The sequence below is a fragment of the Ptychodera flava genome, chromosome 1 (assembly GCF_041260155.1).
Source record: "Ptychodera flava strain L36383 chromosome 1, AS_Pfla_20210202, whole genome shotgun sequence".
Classification (NCBI taxonomy): Eukaryota; Metazoa; Hemichordata; class Enteropneusta; family Ptychoderidae; genus Ptychodera; species Ptychodera flava.
Window position 1 is genome coordinate 48,654,630 of NC_091928.1, and position 19,264 is coordinate 48,673,893.

At 37.4% G+C, this 19,264-nt stretch overlaps 1 protein-coding gene across 1 annotated transcript; it reads left to right on the forward strand.

Annotated features, from left to right (window-relative positions):
* Positions 1 to 11,279: 11,279 nt before the first annotated feature.
* On the forward strand, positions 11,280 to 18,542 carry LOC139140067 (cytochrome P450 20A1-like). The gene is made up of 11 exons (XM_070709077.1): positions 11,280 to 11,384; positions 12,272 to 12,348; positions 13,105 to 13,274; positions 13,778 to 13,923; positions 14,507 to 14,674; positions 15,128 to 15,193; positions 15,484 to 15,663; positions 16,158 to 16,281; positions 16,835 to 16,949; positions 17,259 to 17,323; positions 18,075 to 18,542. The coding sequence occupies exons 1-7, from the start codon at positions 11,289 to 11,291 to the stop codon at positions 15,487 to 15,489; spliced, it is 729 nt and encodes a 242-aa protein (XP_070565178.1). The 5' UTR covers positions 11,280 to 11,288; the 3' UTR covers positions 15,490 to 15,663; positions 16,158 to 16,281; positions 16,835 to 16,949; positions 17,259 to 17,323; positions 18,075 to 18,542.
* The last annotated feature ends 722 nt before the right edge of the window (positions 18,543 to 19,264 follow it).

The window sequence follows — 19,264 nt, forward strand, 5'->3', positions numbered from 1 at the left end:
TTGCACAATTTTTAAATATCGGATATTTACAATCTAGTATCGCAGTTTGACATATCGACGATTTCGGGACCAATATCTATACTAGACGATACTAGAATGAACTGTGGTTGTTCCATGGGAAGCCGCGTCTATGAAATTGCCGATATTTACCGGCGATTTGGGGACGCTAATATCGATACTATGACAGAACCCCATGACGATACTAGGTTCATTCAAATCGCGCATAAAGATCCAATATATATATCAGAGATTTCACCGTCTTACAGTTCTGGCCAACCCGACTTCCAAGGACTGACTCTAGCTTCGATACCAGCGATACTAGAATCTGTCAAATCGCGCATAAATATCCGATATATAATGGAGATTTCAACACCTTACAGTTCTGGACAAACCCGACTTCCAAGGACTGACTCTAGCTTCGATACTAGACGGTACTAGATTCATTCAAATAAGCGCGTAAATATCCAATATATATCAGAGATTTCACCGTCTTACAGTTCTGGCCAAACCCGACTTCAAAGGACTGACTCTAGCTTCGATACTAGCGATACTAGAGTCATTCAAATCGCACGTAAATATCCGATATAGGCCTAACGGAGATTTCAATACCTTACAGTTCTGGACAAACCCGACTTCCAAGGACTGACTCTAGCTTCGATACTAGACGGTACTAGATTCATTCAAATCGCAGGTAAATATCCGATATACAGTATATCGGAGATTCACCACCTTACAGTTCTGGCCAAACCCGACTTCCAAGGACTGACTCTAGCTTCGATACTAGACGGTACAAGATTCATTCAAATCGCAGGTAAATATCCGATATATATCGGAGATTCACCGTCTTACAGTTCTGGCCAAACCCGACTTCAAAGGACTGACTCTAGCTTCGATACTAGCGATACTAGAATCTGTCAAATCGCGCGTAAATATCCGATATATAACGGAGATTTCAACACCTTACAGTTCTGGACAAACCCGACTTCCAAGGACTGACTCTAGCTTCGATACTAGACGGTACTAGATTCATTCAAATCGCAGGTAAATATCCGATATATATATCGGAGATTCACCATCTTATAGTTCTTGTCAAACCCGACTACCAAGGACTGACTCTAGCTGCGATACTGGATGATACTGGATTCATTCCAATCGTGCATAAATATCCGATATATCGGAGATTTCACCACCTTTCAGTTCTGGTCAAACCCGACTTCCAAGGACTGACTCCAGCTACGATACTAGACTGAAAATTATTTTCCTATATTTCATTGAATTGATTAAACTGTTTGATTTTACTGTATCTATACTATCGCGATAGTATAGATACAGTAAAATCAAACAGTTTAATCAATTCAATGAAATATAGGAACATAATTTTCAGTGATTTTAATTCACTGTACTAATTTCACAATAAAACGAATCAGCGAGCTGATATGGATTTTTTGGTGATGTTGAATATTATTGAAAAAGAGAGCTAAATTTCAACTCAAACTAACGACGCCGAACGCCAGCCTGTACAACACCGTGTGTGTACAAAGCACCGGCAGTCAATTGTAACACAGTACACATCGGTCGACCTGAAATTTGACACTGTGATCGACGCAGCGTTTCAAAAGTACGAAAAGTGAGACCAAGTAATTTTAGATTTGATCTAAAACCTCCCAAAACCAACAGACAAAGTCCTATACTCTTAAGCAGAAAAGCAGAGTTTTCAAGCGTCGACTTTTCTCTTCCGCGATGCACACAACCACGGCCCCTCAACAAAACGCGATGTCGATCGACTTGAATATTGACATCGTGTTTGACCATGGATGGACTAACATGGCGTTTCAAAGTATGAAAAATGAGACTCAGTAACTTTGGACGCTTTAGATTTGATCAAAAACCTACCAAACCCATCATACAAGGCCCTACTCTTACGCAGAAAACAAAGCTCTCAAGCGTCGACTTTCTCTTCCGCGTTTGAGCGAAACAAAAGTCGGCTTCATTCGGAAATGGTCGGCTATTCGCGGGCATAACGTAATTGTACGTTAGTCCAATTTTGGGCTTTACCCGATGTGAACGTTGGAATATCGAATAATTCGGCCTGTGATCGGGCAAGTAAGGTTGACCTCGAGAGCGATTCCCAGTACAACACGTCCCCTGATCGCGGTACTACAGTGATAGGAACAAGTTCACCACGTAAATTGCTAGACTACATGATATAGCCACATCGGCACTTCTGACATATTATCTCCGGCTTGCAAGGCCATCAAAAAATCAAAATATTATTATCAAAACCAAAATTTCCGGGCCAGAGAGCGAAACAGAGCTGAAAAGTAGCCAGCCAAAGTACGAAAGTAGCCGGTCAATTTGAAAATGAACACGATGCAATCAGTTTTTGTTTTTAAAATACAAACTTATTTACACTGACATTCAACAAAACTGTATAAAGTGCTGTTCGAGGTACCTTGCCAATGTTATGCTGCCGCCGCCGCGACACGACGTCCCCACTCCAACCTCGGCTTCCTTCTTCACCTATAATTTACATTTCTCCGCCTGGGCAAATTTCTACTGAAAACCCTGCGATACAAGATTCTGTCAAATCGCGCGTAAATATCCGATATACATTATCAGAGATTTCACCACCTTAAAAGTTCTGGTCAAACCCGACTTCCAAGGACTGACTCTTGCTTTTATACTAGACGATATACTAGATTCTATATACTATATTTTATACTAGATTCTGTCAAATCGCGCTAAATATCCGATATTTATCGGAGATTTTAGCCCTTTATAGATCTAGCTAAGCCAATCTAACTTCGATACTGTATAGTCTAGTAGCCGTAAATATCGGATATCATATAAAAGTGCAATGTCGCGGTGTCCCCCAACAAATGGAGCGGCAAAGGCAGAATACCGATGCCTTTCTTCGAATAACTGTCTCAGATCCTCGGTAATCGGCCATCTGTCAATCGCAGTAGAAACGCCAACAGAATACCTGTTAGCTATGCTAAACATTATTCTGAAAAACAACACATTCGAATTTAACAACGAATTCTACAAACAAACATGTTGGTGCGCAATGGAATCGTCACCGTCACCCGAGATTTCCAATCGACATCACGTTTCACGAATTAGAACAGGAAATCATATGTGAACACACAACAAAAATATCACTATGATGTAGATTCAGAGACGATATTTTCCTAATCTTCATTGGAACGGAGCACAAACTCCACAAATTTATAACAGTAATTTAAAAGGTGCATCCTTCTTTCAAATTTTCATATGAAAGTTCTTCACACGAAATAACATATCTTGACCTAGGCATTACTAAGGTCAACGATACAACAACGAAAACATACTAGACACTGGAACGCACACAAAACCAGCAGATACATTCCAGTTCTTACACAGAAAATCATGTCATCCAAAATCAACCTTCAAGGGCCTAATCAAAGGCGAAATATTAAGGTACATGAGGACATGTAACAACGAAGAGGACTATAACAACAAAGTCAAAACATTTAATGAAAAATTGCTACAACGAGGATATTCACAACAAGAAATATCGAACATCAATGCGGAAACAAATTACGCAACACGAAGAACACATTTAAATCACAAACAAACACACAGCAACAACACTAATAAAGTGATATTTTCTACCACACATAGTCCACATATCAAAACAAAAGACATCAAACAAGCACTCCTGAAGAACTAGGAAGAAATAGAAAAAGATCAAACGCTAAATAATTTATTCACGATGAAACTGATCATCGCATACAAAAGAAATCCAAACATTGGCGACAAGCTCATAAATGTACAAGTACACAATCTTACAGAAAAGACCGAACAAAATGAAACACAATCAACTGACTCGAATATAAATATTCTAGCCTCCTTACTGGACGAACAAAACACTGACAATGATTAAGGAACAAACAGTGAAACAAAAATCCAAGGGGAGAAAATATCAAAAAGCAAATGGGGAAGAGACCACACTGGTTTCGAAACGTAGCGTCAAAGGATCACACTGTCATTCGACATCTAGATTACTTCTACGCCTCGCCATGGCTTATATCTACACCAATAGCCAAACGCACAAAATAAAACATGAACACAGAGAACGAAAAAATAGTGTAGGTGAAACGTGGAGCCGTTTTCCCTTTATTACAGTTCTGAACGCATCAAACGCAAGGGCTAAATCGGTTAACGATTGCATTTGGTCTGCATTCAGATCATTAAAACGACGATGATTCGGTTTGGACCGCATATGCAGCAGGTAAAAAAACAGAAGACGAGCAGTACGACGTCGTTCATTTCAGCCATCTTATTACCATGCCGTATGCTTGGTCATACACACCTTTTGAACTCGAGAGGGCGCATTAAGACGTCTTAAACACCAAAACAATGGCTTAATTTTGTGAGTATGGACGCAAGCGGACTCAAACTATTAATCCCCTGTGTTTACAAATCACAAATAGTGTTGCAGAAGCGTTTAAATTTTTAGCTGTCTGAACGTAGCAATCGTGATGTTAATGAATTAGTAACCATTCATATCTTTCGCGATGTTGACCAACCCGTAAAATCCCTGATAAGTCCACGGATTAGCATAATTAGTTGTGTTGACTAATTAATTACAGGATGTGTGTATGAGAGATAAACGTCCTTGTAATGGGGTGTAAAATAAATAAAGAGTCAAGAGGCTAGGTTAGGCTATGTAGTCATTTATTTTATTTACTACGATCAGTCAGAGCATGAAGAAAAGGAGAGGAACTGATAGAGAAAACTGAGAAAAACTCAATAATAAGCTTATTAATAGTGTCTGGGCCGCCTGTGATATGAATTAAAATGATTACAATATTAATATTTTAGATATTTCATTAAGTTTACCTCAGTGTAAAACTAAAATTGTTACTCCAAGTATTATTTCTAAATTTTTCAAGGTACCAACATCACAGCTTTATTATGATCATGTATTGGGTATATCTGTCGAAAGTTGGAAAGAAATGTATCAATTACCTTTTAGAATTACACTTGATGTCAAGCTTAGAAGCTTCAAATGGAAATTTACCCATAACATTCTTATGACAAACAGAAGATTGCATAAAATAATTTCATCTAAAGTACCTACGTCAAATTGTACCTTTGTCGAAGTGATATTGAAACTGTTATACATTTGTTTTATGGATGTAAGGTAACTAAGAAATTTGGTCTATTCTTTCCGAGACATGGGGAATGTATTTTCACTGTGCGAATATTGTATTAGCCAGAGTAATTTTATTTGGAGATCCCGCATTACCAGAGCTGTTAAATTCGATTTATTAGTTGCCAAGAGATATAGTTACATTAGTAGATGTGAAAAGAAAACACCAACATTTGTCAATTTCAAGTCCTTTATTTTCAATATACAACAAAATGAACGTTACATTGTTATTCGAAAGAGTAAACTTGTTATTAGAAAGTGGGGAGACATGTTACAAGTATTGGAAAAATCTTATGACTTTTCGAAATTTCAACCTTTTATTTGTGAACTGTATACATTTGTAATCCAGTGAACTGTGAAGTATATTGTATTTTCTTTCTTTTTGAAGACTGCAATAAAATGATAATGAAAAAAATAATAATGGTAGTATTAATTTATTAGGACATTGAGCACTTTGACCATATTCATATGTAGAGTCAACTATCTGAGACGAGCATTGTGAAGACAAAACACATTGTCTAAGATATGTCACGCAAACCTATGGAAAGCAAGACATGTGAATGATACTGTAGCAAAAAGATATCGTATACTTCATATGAACATAAAATAGTCATCGATTAGAGCTACAATGATAAGATAATCTCTTGGTGATTAACTGTGAAATAATATTAACCAAGGCTTTCACACTTCACCTAAATAATGATGATTGTAATAATGTAACGCCATTCTTATCCCTTTCCCATGATGCCAGATGTTTAGTTTTGACTCAACAGATATTGACCTCACAGACACACTGCGTTTCTATGCTTATTCTCTTGTCTGTGATTCAGTAAGCCTGTTATCTGCAAACTCTAAATCTTGAAGTAACCGATATTGTCTTGCGTTTAGTGATGTATAATTGTTTAAAGATGCCATACTAATTAGAAATGACCGGAGATTGATGTTGACTCAAGCTTCAAGCTGAAAGATCATCTCCTCCTGTTTTGACAATATTTTCCGCCTTTTAATATATACCGACGTATTTGCTGCATGTTAAGTCATTCATTCGTTATAATATGTATATTTGGAAACTACTTAAATTGTACTCTTTTCATAGTAGAACAGAGCAGATTTTGATTTGCTAGTGGACTCACGATCAAAGGATGGCGAGTTCGAGCCCCGGCATGGCTGTGGTGTTGTGTCCTTGGGCAAGGCACTTTATTCCTCATTGCTTCTCCCCACCCAGAGTGATGGGTACCTTTTAGGACAGTGGTTGTAATGTGTGTGTTTAGCTCTTCTGCGCTTATTGGCTGCACATGTGAGCTGTTGTTTGCTCCCCAGGGAGTTGAGTGGTATCATATTAGGTCCAGTGACCAGGGGTAATAATAATTGTAAAAAGCGCCTTGATCACATGTACTTGTGGATATGTGCGCTATATATAAAACCCATTATTATTATTATTATTATTATTATTATTATTATTATTATTATTAAAAAAGTAGTGCTCACAACCGACAACTTCGGTGTCAGTTTCAGTTACTGAAAGCATTTCAATCCCAGACCGATACCTCAACTCAGACTTCGTAAACGAAGATACGTGATAAAGGCGTGACAATATGATATTGCTTAGGCAACATTTCTGAAGGAAATTTTCTATCGATTCTACAAGATAATGGTCAGCCATAAGTAAACGTGTTTGGTAAATTTTGTCTTATTTTACTCTTTATCTACAAATTTCTTTACCTTTCAAAGTTTTATCTAGTTAGTGAACACAAAACAGAATTTTATTGATCTTTCCGCAAGTATATATATATATATTACTATTATCACATGAACTGGCCCGAATCGCCACTGTGTGACGTAGGATAAGAAATCCGAGCTACCCCTGTTATACGTCATCAACAGGAACTTTTTCGTGCATGGTACCGTTCATACATGCAGGCGTCGCAACACAGACAGATTTGTTTTGATCGAATGCCGTGCTAGCTCTCACGACAGTTTTACCAAAAAGGTGACCCGATAAACCCAGACATGGAAACATAGAAGGCATATTTGCCCAACGAAATTTCGAGTAGCTAAAACTATAGCTTTTTGGAGATACCGTCGATCGTTTTATTTTAATGGCTCAGTAACGTCGCGGCTCCAGTCGAGTCGTGGACGTCGTACCTGGCGATCCCGGTTGGCGATAGAACCGAAACCTACACCTCAACGTAAGTTCAACTGAATAAATGAGTACAGTAGAATCTTCGGGAAAGCGACATAGGAGGCACAAGCATAAAGTAATTTGATTAACAATGATAAATTTCCTTCATCGCACAAATCCGTAAATTCTCGCTCGGAATCAAACTTGCAGCGCGGCGTACGGCTGTAGCGAAGACATAAGCTGTCAACACAGAGCGCTGTGGAATCCGATGTACTTCGAAAGTTGACTAAAACAACACTCAAAACAGAGTTTCCGTCAAGTAATAAAATTAGGATGTATCAACGGGCGAGATATGTGTCACTGCAAACATCAAAGTAAGAATACAGTAGAATCCGTAATTCTACTGTACTCATTTCCGTAAGAGGAAAACACTGACGACCGAGATCGGGATTGACGAGTTGACACCGGCAGAGACAGTTGATGCGATGGCAGGCAATGAGGTACACGCCCGATGTGTCATCGAACGGAATCTTTCGCGCTCGCCAAGGTCGTAAATTTGTGTGATATTTTGAAAAGCCACGGAATCTCTGAGAATGAGAATTACTGTTTCGATCGTTTCGTTGTATTTACTTCATAAATCTATTTGTAAATATTCTAAATAACTATGAATACTATGGCTATCCGTTGCTCGCGAGGTGAAAGCTATGTCCACCGATGGCCGACTAGCCTTGGCATCGGTACAGAACGAGACAATGATTGACACGTTCACGTGACCGAATCCGTACGTCCGGTTGGTGGCGATACCATTCGGTATATCAATTTTCAGCTTGATGGGATTTATGAATGAAAGTATCTCCTTCGTGACGGGCCGCTTTACTCTTTAAATGAAAGTAATCCGCGAAGTTCAAAGTAGAACACAAATCGCGACGAAATTCATGCAAATCGTTACGATAATTTTGATGCATCTACGTCAAAAGAATATAAGAAGACTGGTTCATGTGATAAATATATAATCCCATGGTATTTTTTCTCTGTTTGACGTCATCGTATACACGTGTTTTTCGCGGAGCCGCACAACTTCTCGCCTTCGGCTTCGGCTTCGGCTTATTACAGTGCTGGATGCTATACTATGCTAAACTAGGAAGAAAGACAGTGTATGTAAAGCTTCCTATACATTTGATTTAATGATTTATTGCAGAACCCTTACAAGTTTGAGTCGACCTATGCTGTGATAGTATCAGGACTAGTTCCGAAAGGGGTCAACGCCAGTAAGGCACAAACATTATCCTACGAGGAGCGTGAAAAAAATCAGAAAGTAAGGGATTGGTGTACGTCAGTGTATTGCAGCATCAAGGTTGTCAATTATGCTATCAGAAAGTGCTTACTTCCTTTCCTGTCGCAAAACATCCCAGGGACAGGCCTGTGCGGTGAAAATAGATCCAAGCCTACCGAAAAGTAGGAAAGATGGAGTGTTATAGTATAGTAAGAAACATGGAGAATGAGACAAATTATATAATTTTGTGTGATACCAAATCATATTTTCCAGAAACCTAAATACTATAGTTAATATTAAAAGTGAAAACTATCAGATCAAAATTGTACGGCTCACTATGAACTGCTGGGTGAATCGGGTAAATCAAAACAATTTACATGCAACATTCCGTTTAGCGATTAAAGCGCCCTCTGTCTTGTACAAAATTCACACGTAGACTTGTCCGAGAATTGCAGACTGAAGTGTTGATTTACGACTGTCAACTGTTGATTTGGAAAGATTTCATCGAAACGTGGTAGAACGTGAAGGTAGGTTAGACGTCAGACTTCAGCGATGACTAGCAGAAATTGCTCTAATTGAATAGGCAGACACTTTCAGCTCTGACCACAGCCGCTCGGCGAACCGGCGAGTATAGTACACAATATGCAAACACCAATGCTCAAGACTTTTACAAAATTTAATGTAAGTTACATTGTGCAAGCAGCAGACAGTATAAGCACTGCTGACATAAACAGATGTGTCAGCATTGGCAGCAGGAACAGGAAAATATATGTCTGGCTTAACCTGTTGATAGAACAGCTGAATGAAAGCAGACGAGATCTTCCAACTAAGAATTAAGGAGAGTACCTCATTAACGTTCATTCACAAAACGTTTGATATCAATTGAGGAATGCAACGTAAACTTTCTTACGTCGGGTTTCTTATAATTGAACTTGGAAGGCGATGCACAACAATAGGTCAACTCAAGTTGTGGGTAAGCTTGGAGAAGCGAGCACTGCGAAATCCACATTTTCATGGTCTTGAATAAACGTGCTACATAATCATGTGAATAAAATGTATTTGGGACTGCAGTGTAAGATACAGCAAAAAACAGGATGGTTGAACAGTCTCATATACATTACGTTTACTTTTTTGTACGTGGCACACAAGTTTTGTAGATAACATTGTAGATAAAAAGAACCGACTTATGTGAGTGTTATGTGAGTTCTGGACTGAACACACAAGGGAATTGCTATGTATACCTACTGAAGCCAATCTGTTGTTATAGACATACAAGGATAAACAGTGGAGTGGAGTGTTACATGATTAGTATTTTACTCAAATGAGTCGGTTCTTCTTATCTACAATGTTATCAACAGAACTTGTGTGGGACATTCAAAAACGTAAACGTAATGTATATGAGACTGTCCAACCATCCTGTTTTTTGCTGTAAATACCAGTCGTAGCGTATGCGTGATCCAGAACTGTATTGTACAGGAAATTTTGTATTGACATATTTAATTCAGATCGGGGTCACAAGAAACTACTAGGTTATTCTTTCTTAAATCAGATTTCTTATTTTTCACTCTGGTGCTCATACACTTCATGGATTGCCACTGTTGTCACCTTGTAGAAACTGTGACAAATGAATTCTGAACACCAAGGGTATTATTTACCAATGCATTTTACAGGTGGAATAGACGCTTAAATGACATTGTGTGATTTCTGTACAGCGTTCGTTTCTGCGTAACATAAATATAAATCGTACGTCCTCAGTATATTTTGAAGGGTGATGTGAGATAAGTTCAACAAGCGAGGGTAACGACATACATTTTGTATAGACGCACTACACTGGGCTCAATTTGTGCGAAAAATTGGAGGCGATATATGATGGCCTACAACTGCTAGTAGCTTTGAATTTTTCGGCCCCCATTAAGATGGCCTTAATTTTCTAGATTTTATACGTGAAAAACCTATCACGAGGCTTATTCTTGAGGTAGAATCCATTTTTTAAATTAAAAGAATACTTATTTTGTCAAAAATGAAATGGTTATTTTTACCAATGCACTTGAACTTAAACGGTCTCCGATTGCCGTTTTATTGATTTTATAAGTTATTTATTTTATTGCAACTTTCAGCTGTAGGGCACCTAATACTTTTGATACATTTGAAAAATTTGAAGACCAGGCCCTATTCTTCCAAATTGGCTCTTGATACGGTATCTTTCATTTTTTCCTTGAAGTAAATGCATAGTAACGATCCGGTGCAAACGGAAAAAACCTAGACCTGCAGACGTTTTATCTTTTCAAAAGAGAATGAGCAAAATATAATACTCTTGCTGAATTGTTGAAAGTTTCATTCAGGAAAGTTTGCGCAAAAGTTTAGGCTTTTGACTTTCGAGGCGCGTTCTACCTTAACCTAATGATTCAGTAATCCAATGTGTAGATACTGAGCGTAAACTTCAAGTTCTTTTCAACGTTTTGCTAACCCTCAACAAACTAACGTTAATATTCGTTTGCCACTGTGCAACGTTCATGGAGGTGTTAAACAATATCCTCTCATTCATGTCACAGAAAGTTGATTGCGAGTCATCAAACTTTGTTTTCCAAAGCTGTATGCGGTGATCTCAATACAGAGGTGACCTAAACGTCCAAGGACATAGGTCAATATGTATATGATTCGCTTCGTGACCTGTACCCTATAACAGGGTTAACAAGATGGCGTACGTAGCTGTTTTCCTCGCCATAGTGGTAGTCGTCCTTTCGATCCTTTACCAGTGCCTTAAATCGAGATTTAACGGCCACCTCTCCAAGGTAGGGGAATTTTTGTTCTTCTGAATAAATTCTACATGGAAACGTGCCACATAACGCAGCATACGGATACGTCATCAAATCATTTACCAATCGTTACACCCCTAAGCCTGGTGATCACAGCAACGTTATGGCCCAATGTGCTTTTATCTATTTTTAGCAAATGGAACTCACTTGTTATAGAACGATAATAACGGTGATTCATTTCACCAAGTTCTAAATCACTTCTGTTTCTGTGACATTGTTGACAGCCGCTTTTGCTGTTTTCGGTTGGCATTTCATTCCACTGAACTAGCTAGGGGCGGAAATTGAAATGAACTGCTTTACTTTCGACTGTGACTTTGCCAGATTAAAGCAATATCACGTGACCGGCCAGGACGACGAAAAATACACAAACAAAATAAAAAAGTTGGCTCAGATCTTCGTGTATGCGGCACTCGAAAGAGTGAAATGACAGAGTGTCAACTATATCTTTCTGCTCGTCTACGCTTGAAGGTGTCTGTCTATTTTTACAGGTATTTTCAATTGCCAGAGTGCAGACTAAAACGAATGTATTAGTCCAACAATTTTACCTGGCTACAGGAAAAATATTACTAACATGGCAAAAAGCTTATTTTTATAAACGCACCAGTTTGTATATAATGTCATTGTACTTTATCTTGTAAAGCAGTATGTGATACCAGAATAAGGTACCGTTATATGGATAAGAGATCGACGGGCCATTTTGATGAAGAAGATTACTTTTCTACGAAATACTGCCATTGAATCCAATAATAGTAACAAGCTTTAAGTGTGGCCCATCTTACAAAGAAGACAAAACAAAGTAAATATCTATATATTGTATACACCACATTCAGTATGGAAGTAAACAAACCCCGTATCCATTGTAGGATTCTGGAAATGCAAGAACAGAGGGAAAACCAAGGACTTCGGCTAAAATACCGGGCATGGGAAAACGCAACCAAGAGTAGGCCGTCTTCGATTACTACAAAGATGTTTTATAGCCATATGCCTCATGAATCAGCAAACCCTGAATTGAAATCGTTTCTGAAAATGTAAAACGTTCTTATAGGTTCTCTTTCGGTATCAGCTCACTGCTGATACGTATCACAGTTTATTGCAAACAAGAGGTTTCTACTTTGATAAGAAGGATATTTCCAAATGGTAATGTCAAACACACATTTGGCAGGCATTACGTTTGAAAACTTCAAGATACATTTGAGTTGATTTTAAAACATAAAATTTGTGCTGCCAAACGTTATTTTTTGCCATGAAGACGAGATGTAACCGTGGAATATGACGAAAAGCTTATGGAATCGATTAACATATCATGGATTTAAATTTGGTTGTCACTTGAATTTGGATTTTCGAAGATTCACCTTTTGTCACGCATATTCTATGAATATGAGCAATGGAGTGCGGAAGGGGTTTATCATTACACTAGACTCTGTGGCTCAGTAAAGAAAAGAGGCATCATGCATCAGTGCTCTTTGAGGATGACGTTGGATAAAATAAATACGACGTCTTTGGGATGCGTCTGCTGAAAATTTGATTCGGCCGGAAAACAACTGATTCATGGGCTTTGATCACTTTGTTCTACTTAGCATGTATTTACCATGTTCTTGGGGTCAAATATTGACTAAGCGTTAAAATAAGATAGAGAAAAAAGCTGGCAGAAGACAATCCAACTTAAGGTAAAGTTTAAAATATTTTTCATCGATAGAAAGGGAAATCTTGAAGATATTATGGAAGCGGGTGGTTTTCCACAATTTCTGTTCAAGCTACATGCAGAATACGGCGATGTTGCCTCGTTTTGGTATGGAACGCACTATTACGTAAGTCTGGCGTCGCCCGAGGCCTGGAAGGATCACATCAAGGCATTCGACAAACCCGGTATGTAAAGCGCTGCACCAATCGTATCATGAAACCGAGTTTGCTATATCGGTATCGACTGCACCAAAATTGAACTCCCCGTAGCACTGACGAGTACATATTTCAGAGTCGCCAATACCGAAGTGAACCTTGAACACACGATAAGAAGATGAAACGAGGAACAAGGATGTTAGAAAAGAAGAAGTGAATTCACAATTAACGACATGCTATGAAAACTCATAAATATTAGTCTAAATGCTATATTTCAGCACGACTAAAATAACCACTAGGATAAGGTTAGATGTATAAATCGACGTCGTCGACACTGTATTTCAGCCAATGATTTAGCTATATAATGGATTAAATAGACCAAATATTCTTTAGAAGACCGTCTTATTCAAATAAGATTCGTCATTGAAAATAATCATAGTATATAATAAATAGTTCAAAGCCCTGGACTATCATAGCTATTAATAGGTTAATGATTTATTATGATACATGTTTCCATTTACTGACTTTTCTAGATGACCTGTACGAATTCGCTAAGCCTTTCATTGGTGCTGATAATATGCAATTTGCAAATGGAGAAGACGCTAAAAGGAGAAGGAAGCTACATGATGTGTCATTTCAATATGAGGCTGTAGCACGTTACTACAAGTGCTATCAAGAGGTATGTAGATACAAACATTCACATGAACGAACCTACCTACCTACCTACCTACCTACCTGCCTGCCTGCCTGCCTGCCTGCCTGCCTGCCTGCGTGCGTGCGTGCGTGCGTGCGTGCGTACGTGCGTGCGTGCGTACGTACATACGTACATACGTACATACATACGTACGTACATACGTACGTACGTACGTACGTACATACGTACGTACGTACATACATACATACATACATACATACATACATACATACATACATACATACATACATACATACATACATACATACATACATACATACATACATAATACATACATACATACATACATACATACATACATACATACATACATACATACATACATACATGTATGTGCTTCCATGCGTGGATGTACGCATGCATGCATACTTGCTTATGATTTTTAATATAGTCAGATGCATACCAATTACACGTTTTAGTTGTACATGCATGTTTTCTGCAAGCAAAAATTAACTTTACAAACATTTAGTGAATTTAATGTACGGACAGAAAGATGAAGACTTCGTATGATGGAGAAAGTCATAAAGTTCATTGTTCTCTTTTAAAGATGGCTGATGAAGTAGCTGAGAAAATTTCTTCTCTACCCGCTGGCGAACACATTGCTGTGAAAGAATACATGTCTACGTTTGTAAGTCGTGCTTATGGAAAGGTCGTGTTCGGAGATTTTTTCGATGACGAAACGAAAGTTGTCGCTCTACATGACCACTACGAGACCGTAAGTATTAATAAGTATGCAAATTAATGCTTGAATACCTACAAGCTTGAATGGTGACATTTAAAGCGAGTGTTTACTGAAGCCCCATCTGTCGTGAAATTTACTTCACTTTATCCAACGACATTCTAACTAAAGTTTGTACAAGTCATCGAATCTAACAGCTGAACGCAATGCCCTCTCCATTTTAAGAAATATTGGACACGATTAAATACGTTTTCTTGACGACCATAAAGTGCTAATATTGTGGCTTACTGAAGGCATGTCATTGATATGTTATCAAAACGTAGGCAAACCATATCATGAAACCTCTCGTTCAAGTGATCGCTGTGAGTCTATCTGAGATTTGAGGGTAAGCCAGTCCTGACGAACACAACCTTGGTTGTTTTAAGCTGGACATTATTTTATCGTATTAGATTTTAAAAATGGTGTTCTATGCTGCTTGTTTTCTTAAAGACCATGGAAGCACTCAACCAAAAATTGGTAACCCTGGCCTTGAGATGGACGAGAAATTTAACAGAGGTAATTTCTGAGAACCATTCTCTTAATTTAGTAGTGTTGTAGCTAACTGATATATTTTACGGAAGGATTTTTTTTTATAATTTCAGACTACAGTCGACATTTGAAAAGGGACACTTTTGGGACAAAGATCCGACCATTTCAGAATTAAGTCATAAAAAAGTGTAAACCAAACACGAGACTCCATTAAAATAAATTAAAGGATTGATATCTCGTTAGCTTAAGAAACAGGAGTGTATTTTAAAGAAAAACTTGAAATATTATATACATGTGTGTATCGTATTCTTAAACAGCTTTAAAAGTATGGCATGACCTGATACGTGACTTAGTTCAACACCGACGTGACAATCCCCCTCTGAGCTATGAAGATCGGAACTTTCTCGATATCCTGATCGATTCATGTGAAAACGAAGAGCAATTACTCAGTGAAGTTGTTGTTTACTACTCTGGTGGTTACCATACAACTACTTTCAGTAAGTGCGCATTATAAAATATGTGTATTACATTTCATTAGGCAGTACGTTAAGTCGTCTGCTGCCTCACAAGAACGTAGAATGACTTTAGCTATAGGTTTTAACATATGTGTGTCTACAGAGTGTGAAACAACATCAACAGCAACGATACTTTATCTGTACTTCCCTTCAAATCCTTCATTTTTATTAAACGTAGGTAATTTGATGACGATACGTTTTATTTCGTCTTGCTCCTTTCTTATGGTTGTAATTCACCAGTAATGGGCCATTATCTCTTCATTGTAAATACTAATTATATAACGAATTATCAAATCTTCTTTCATCCACTTCCATTAATGTAAAGAGTTAGAAAACTACTTTAATATACGTATATACAAGTTTTGAAAAATAATAGACGAATCCCTAAGCGAATGTACTATCCTGAATGTTGAGGGTGGTTCTGATTCTTTGGTAAAAACTATTTGTCAAAGGATACCAATGGATTTTTCCCCTAGTGCTTGTATGGGCCTTCTATTACTTATCTCAAGACATGACATTACAAGACAAAGTGCATGAAGAAGTAATTGAAGTCCTTGGAAAGGAGTCGAATAAAGATTATAGGACTTATGCTAAACTTGAGTAAGTGTGTTTCTATGCCTACTTTACACATTCGTTACACTGATCTTAATCTAAATACAGTCCCATCGTTATTTTATGTCTTTATGTTATTTTAAGTCTCTAGACACAAATCTACATATTTCGTGATGCAGTCAATATTTTTTCGGGTTCCATGTGCCAGTGATGCAGTCAATATTTTTTCGGGTTCGATGTGCCAGTGCGAGTTTAGAGTTTTACTCAAGGACATGAGCCTATTTGTAAAATCAGAAGACATATAAGGGCAGGATATGTCGTCAGAGTAACTGTCATCATGCCAATCATCTCAAAAAATCTTTGTTGAAATGTTTTTTGGAATTCAAAGTTCTTGAAATTTTGGAACGCTTACTCTTTGAAGAGTTGTAAAATTTGTTTTGCAAACACTTCGTTGTTCGAAGAACGAGTAATTTTCCTATATGTGCCATATTGGTCCTTTATTACCATAGCTTGCGGTTAAACACATTACACGTTCAGATCACAGTATAGTAGGGCGTCCATCTCCGTGACTGACCATCCCAAATTATGTCACATGCATTAGGTACGTAAAGAGAGTATTAGATGAATCGATGCGATGTTCTGTCCTTGCTCCGTTCACTGCAAGAATCAATTACGACGAAGACATGAAGGTGTTAGGGTATCGTATAGAAAAAGGGGTAAGACGTTATGTTGTCGTTTACACCATAAGTCAGAGCAACCTCAACTCACAAACAGAAACCCATTTTTCTCTTTAAAACGAATCTAATATAGAAATGATTTTATTTAGGACTTGACTCAATATTAAGATAAAATTAAATGTCATGTTAATATCTGTCGGCAAAACCACTCGTTGTTTTGACCCTTTCTTCACAGAAAGAAAATTATTTTATTTGAACTTCTCGGCGGTTAGTTCATATTGTTCAGCAATACGTTTGCTAGAGAAATATTGAAAATACTTTGTAATACTAATTTACCTTATCTTGCAGGCTGGAGTGGTGCATGCACTTGGAGTGGTACATACGGACGAGAACATTTGGCCGGAACCAGAAAGGTAACGTCCATTGAGATCTATAATAACATATTCCAATCATAGAAATCTGTGCTTTGAGAAAGGGTCTGAGTAACTCTGCGAAGCAATAAGTGTAATGGCAAAGTCTCTCTTTACACTAGGTCATTTGATGCTGAAATACGGTAAACACTTTTATATGCTGTGTTTTCCTCGAAAAATGGCACGTAGAGAAGCTGATGACAACCATACACCTCTTAAAGGACAATTATGCTTAAAAAAGCTATGAAAATCAATCACAAGCTTTCTGAAACAAACTCTATGGTACAAATTAGATCAGTACCATAGGTATCTTGGGAAAACCTCTGAAGCATTTGTCATATTACGGTCTATTCCTGGAAGAAAAACTTGATATACTGAGAACTTTGATCTTCATCTGACATACACATAATTGACGATGTTAAGTTTAATCCAATCTGACTGAAGTTTTGAGTTTGTCTTGGTTTGTCTCAATGAGCGATAAATTGACTAACGATCTTTTATAGAGATTGTCGATTGTGAGTACACACATATTGATGCGTCCAGTGAAATATTATCAACCTCTTAAACCTTTCCAGATTTAATCTTGGACTGATGTAAGCTGCTCCTAAATTAACTTTTCCCAGAAATGTCGTTTCTAATTTCCGCAATTATAATGAACGATGTTTAATGTAAATGACAAAGAAACTGAAAAATAAGCTAGCTAAAGAAATATGTTTGAATTAAACTGGTTGCTTTATACTTTTGTCTTCCGCAGATTCGACCCTGACCGATTTCTGCCTGAACAAGTGGCAAAGCGTCATAAGTTGGCATTTTCACCCTTTGTTTTGCTGGAAAGAGGATATGTCCAGGGTATCGCCTGTCATACGCTGAAAGCATAGTGTTGTTGGCAACACTTTGCGAGAAGTTCAAGTTCAGCTATGTAGGAAGTGTAAACGTACGGAAAAAATATGGAGTTGTAACATTGCCAAGCGAAGAAGTTTGGGTTACCGCAGAAACACGAGAACAGTGAAGCCTGTACACTTTTTTTTCTATGGCTGAAAATTAAGTACACATAGCATTGTTCAAAATCGAGATCAATTGTTAAAATTTTCTGAAGAGTTGTTGTTACAAGATTGTTCTGTACAATGATGTACACCCTATGTCATTAATGTGAGCGATTTTTTGTTAATTTTGTAGCGATAACATTTGAAATGTTTGCATTATTTTAACAAGACTAACAATTAATAATAAAAAAAAAAAAAAAAAAAAAATAATAATAATAATAATAATAATAATAATAATAATAATAATTATTATTATTATTATTTTTATTATTTTTTTTATATAAATATTATCATTAATGTTAATAATAAAGGTAATATTTCTGAAGATAATGAACACTTTGACCATTACTGAGTGTAGAGTCAACTATCTGAGACGAGGATGGTGAAGACAAAACATATTGCCTGAGATATGTTACGCAGACCTACGGAAAGCAAGACATATGAATGATACTGTAGCAAAAAGATATCGTATAACTCAATTGATATAAAATATACGTCATCGATTAGAGCTACGATGATAAGATAATTTCTTGGTGATTAAGTGTAAAACAATATTAACCAAGACTTTCACACTTCAGTCAAATAATGATTATTCTAATAGTTTAACGCTTTCCTCATCCCTTTCCCATGATTCCAGATGTTTACTTTTGACCAAAAGTAATCAATTTCACCGATAAACTAACAGACGACACTTCGTTTCTATGCATATTGCCTTGGCTGTGATTCACTAAGGCTGTCATCTTTTAACTCCAAATCTTGAAGTAACCGATATTGTCTTGCGTTTTGTGATGTATTGTTTAAAGTGGCACTCCCACTTGGTAACATTTTTAAAACACATTTTTTTAATGCCAACGGTCGATATTTGACGTGGCGAATGCGCGCGGATCACGAGATATCGATA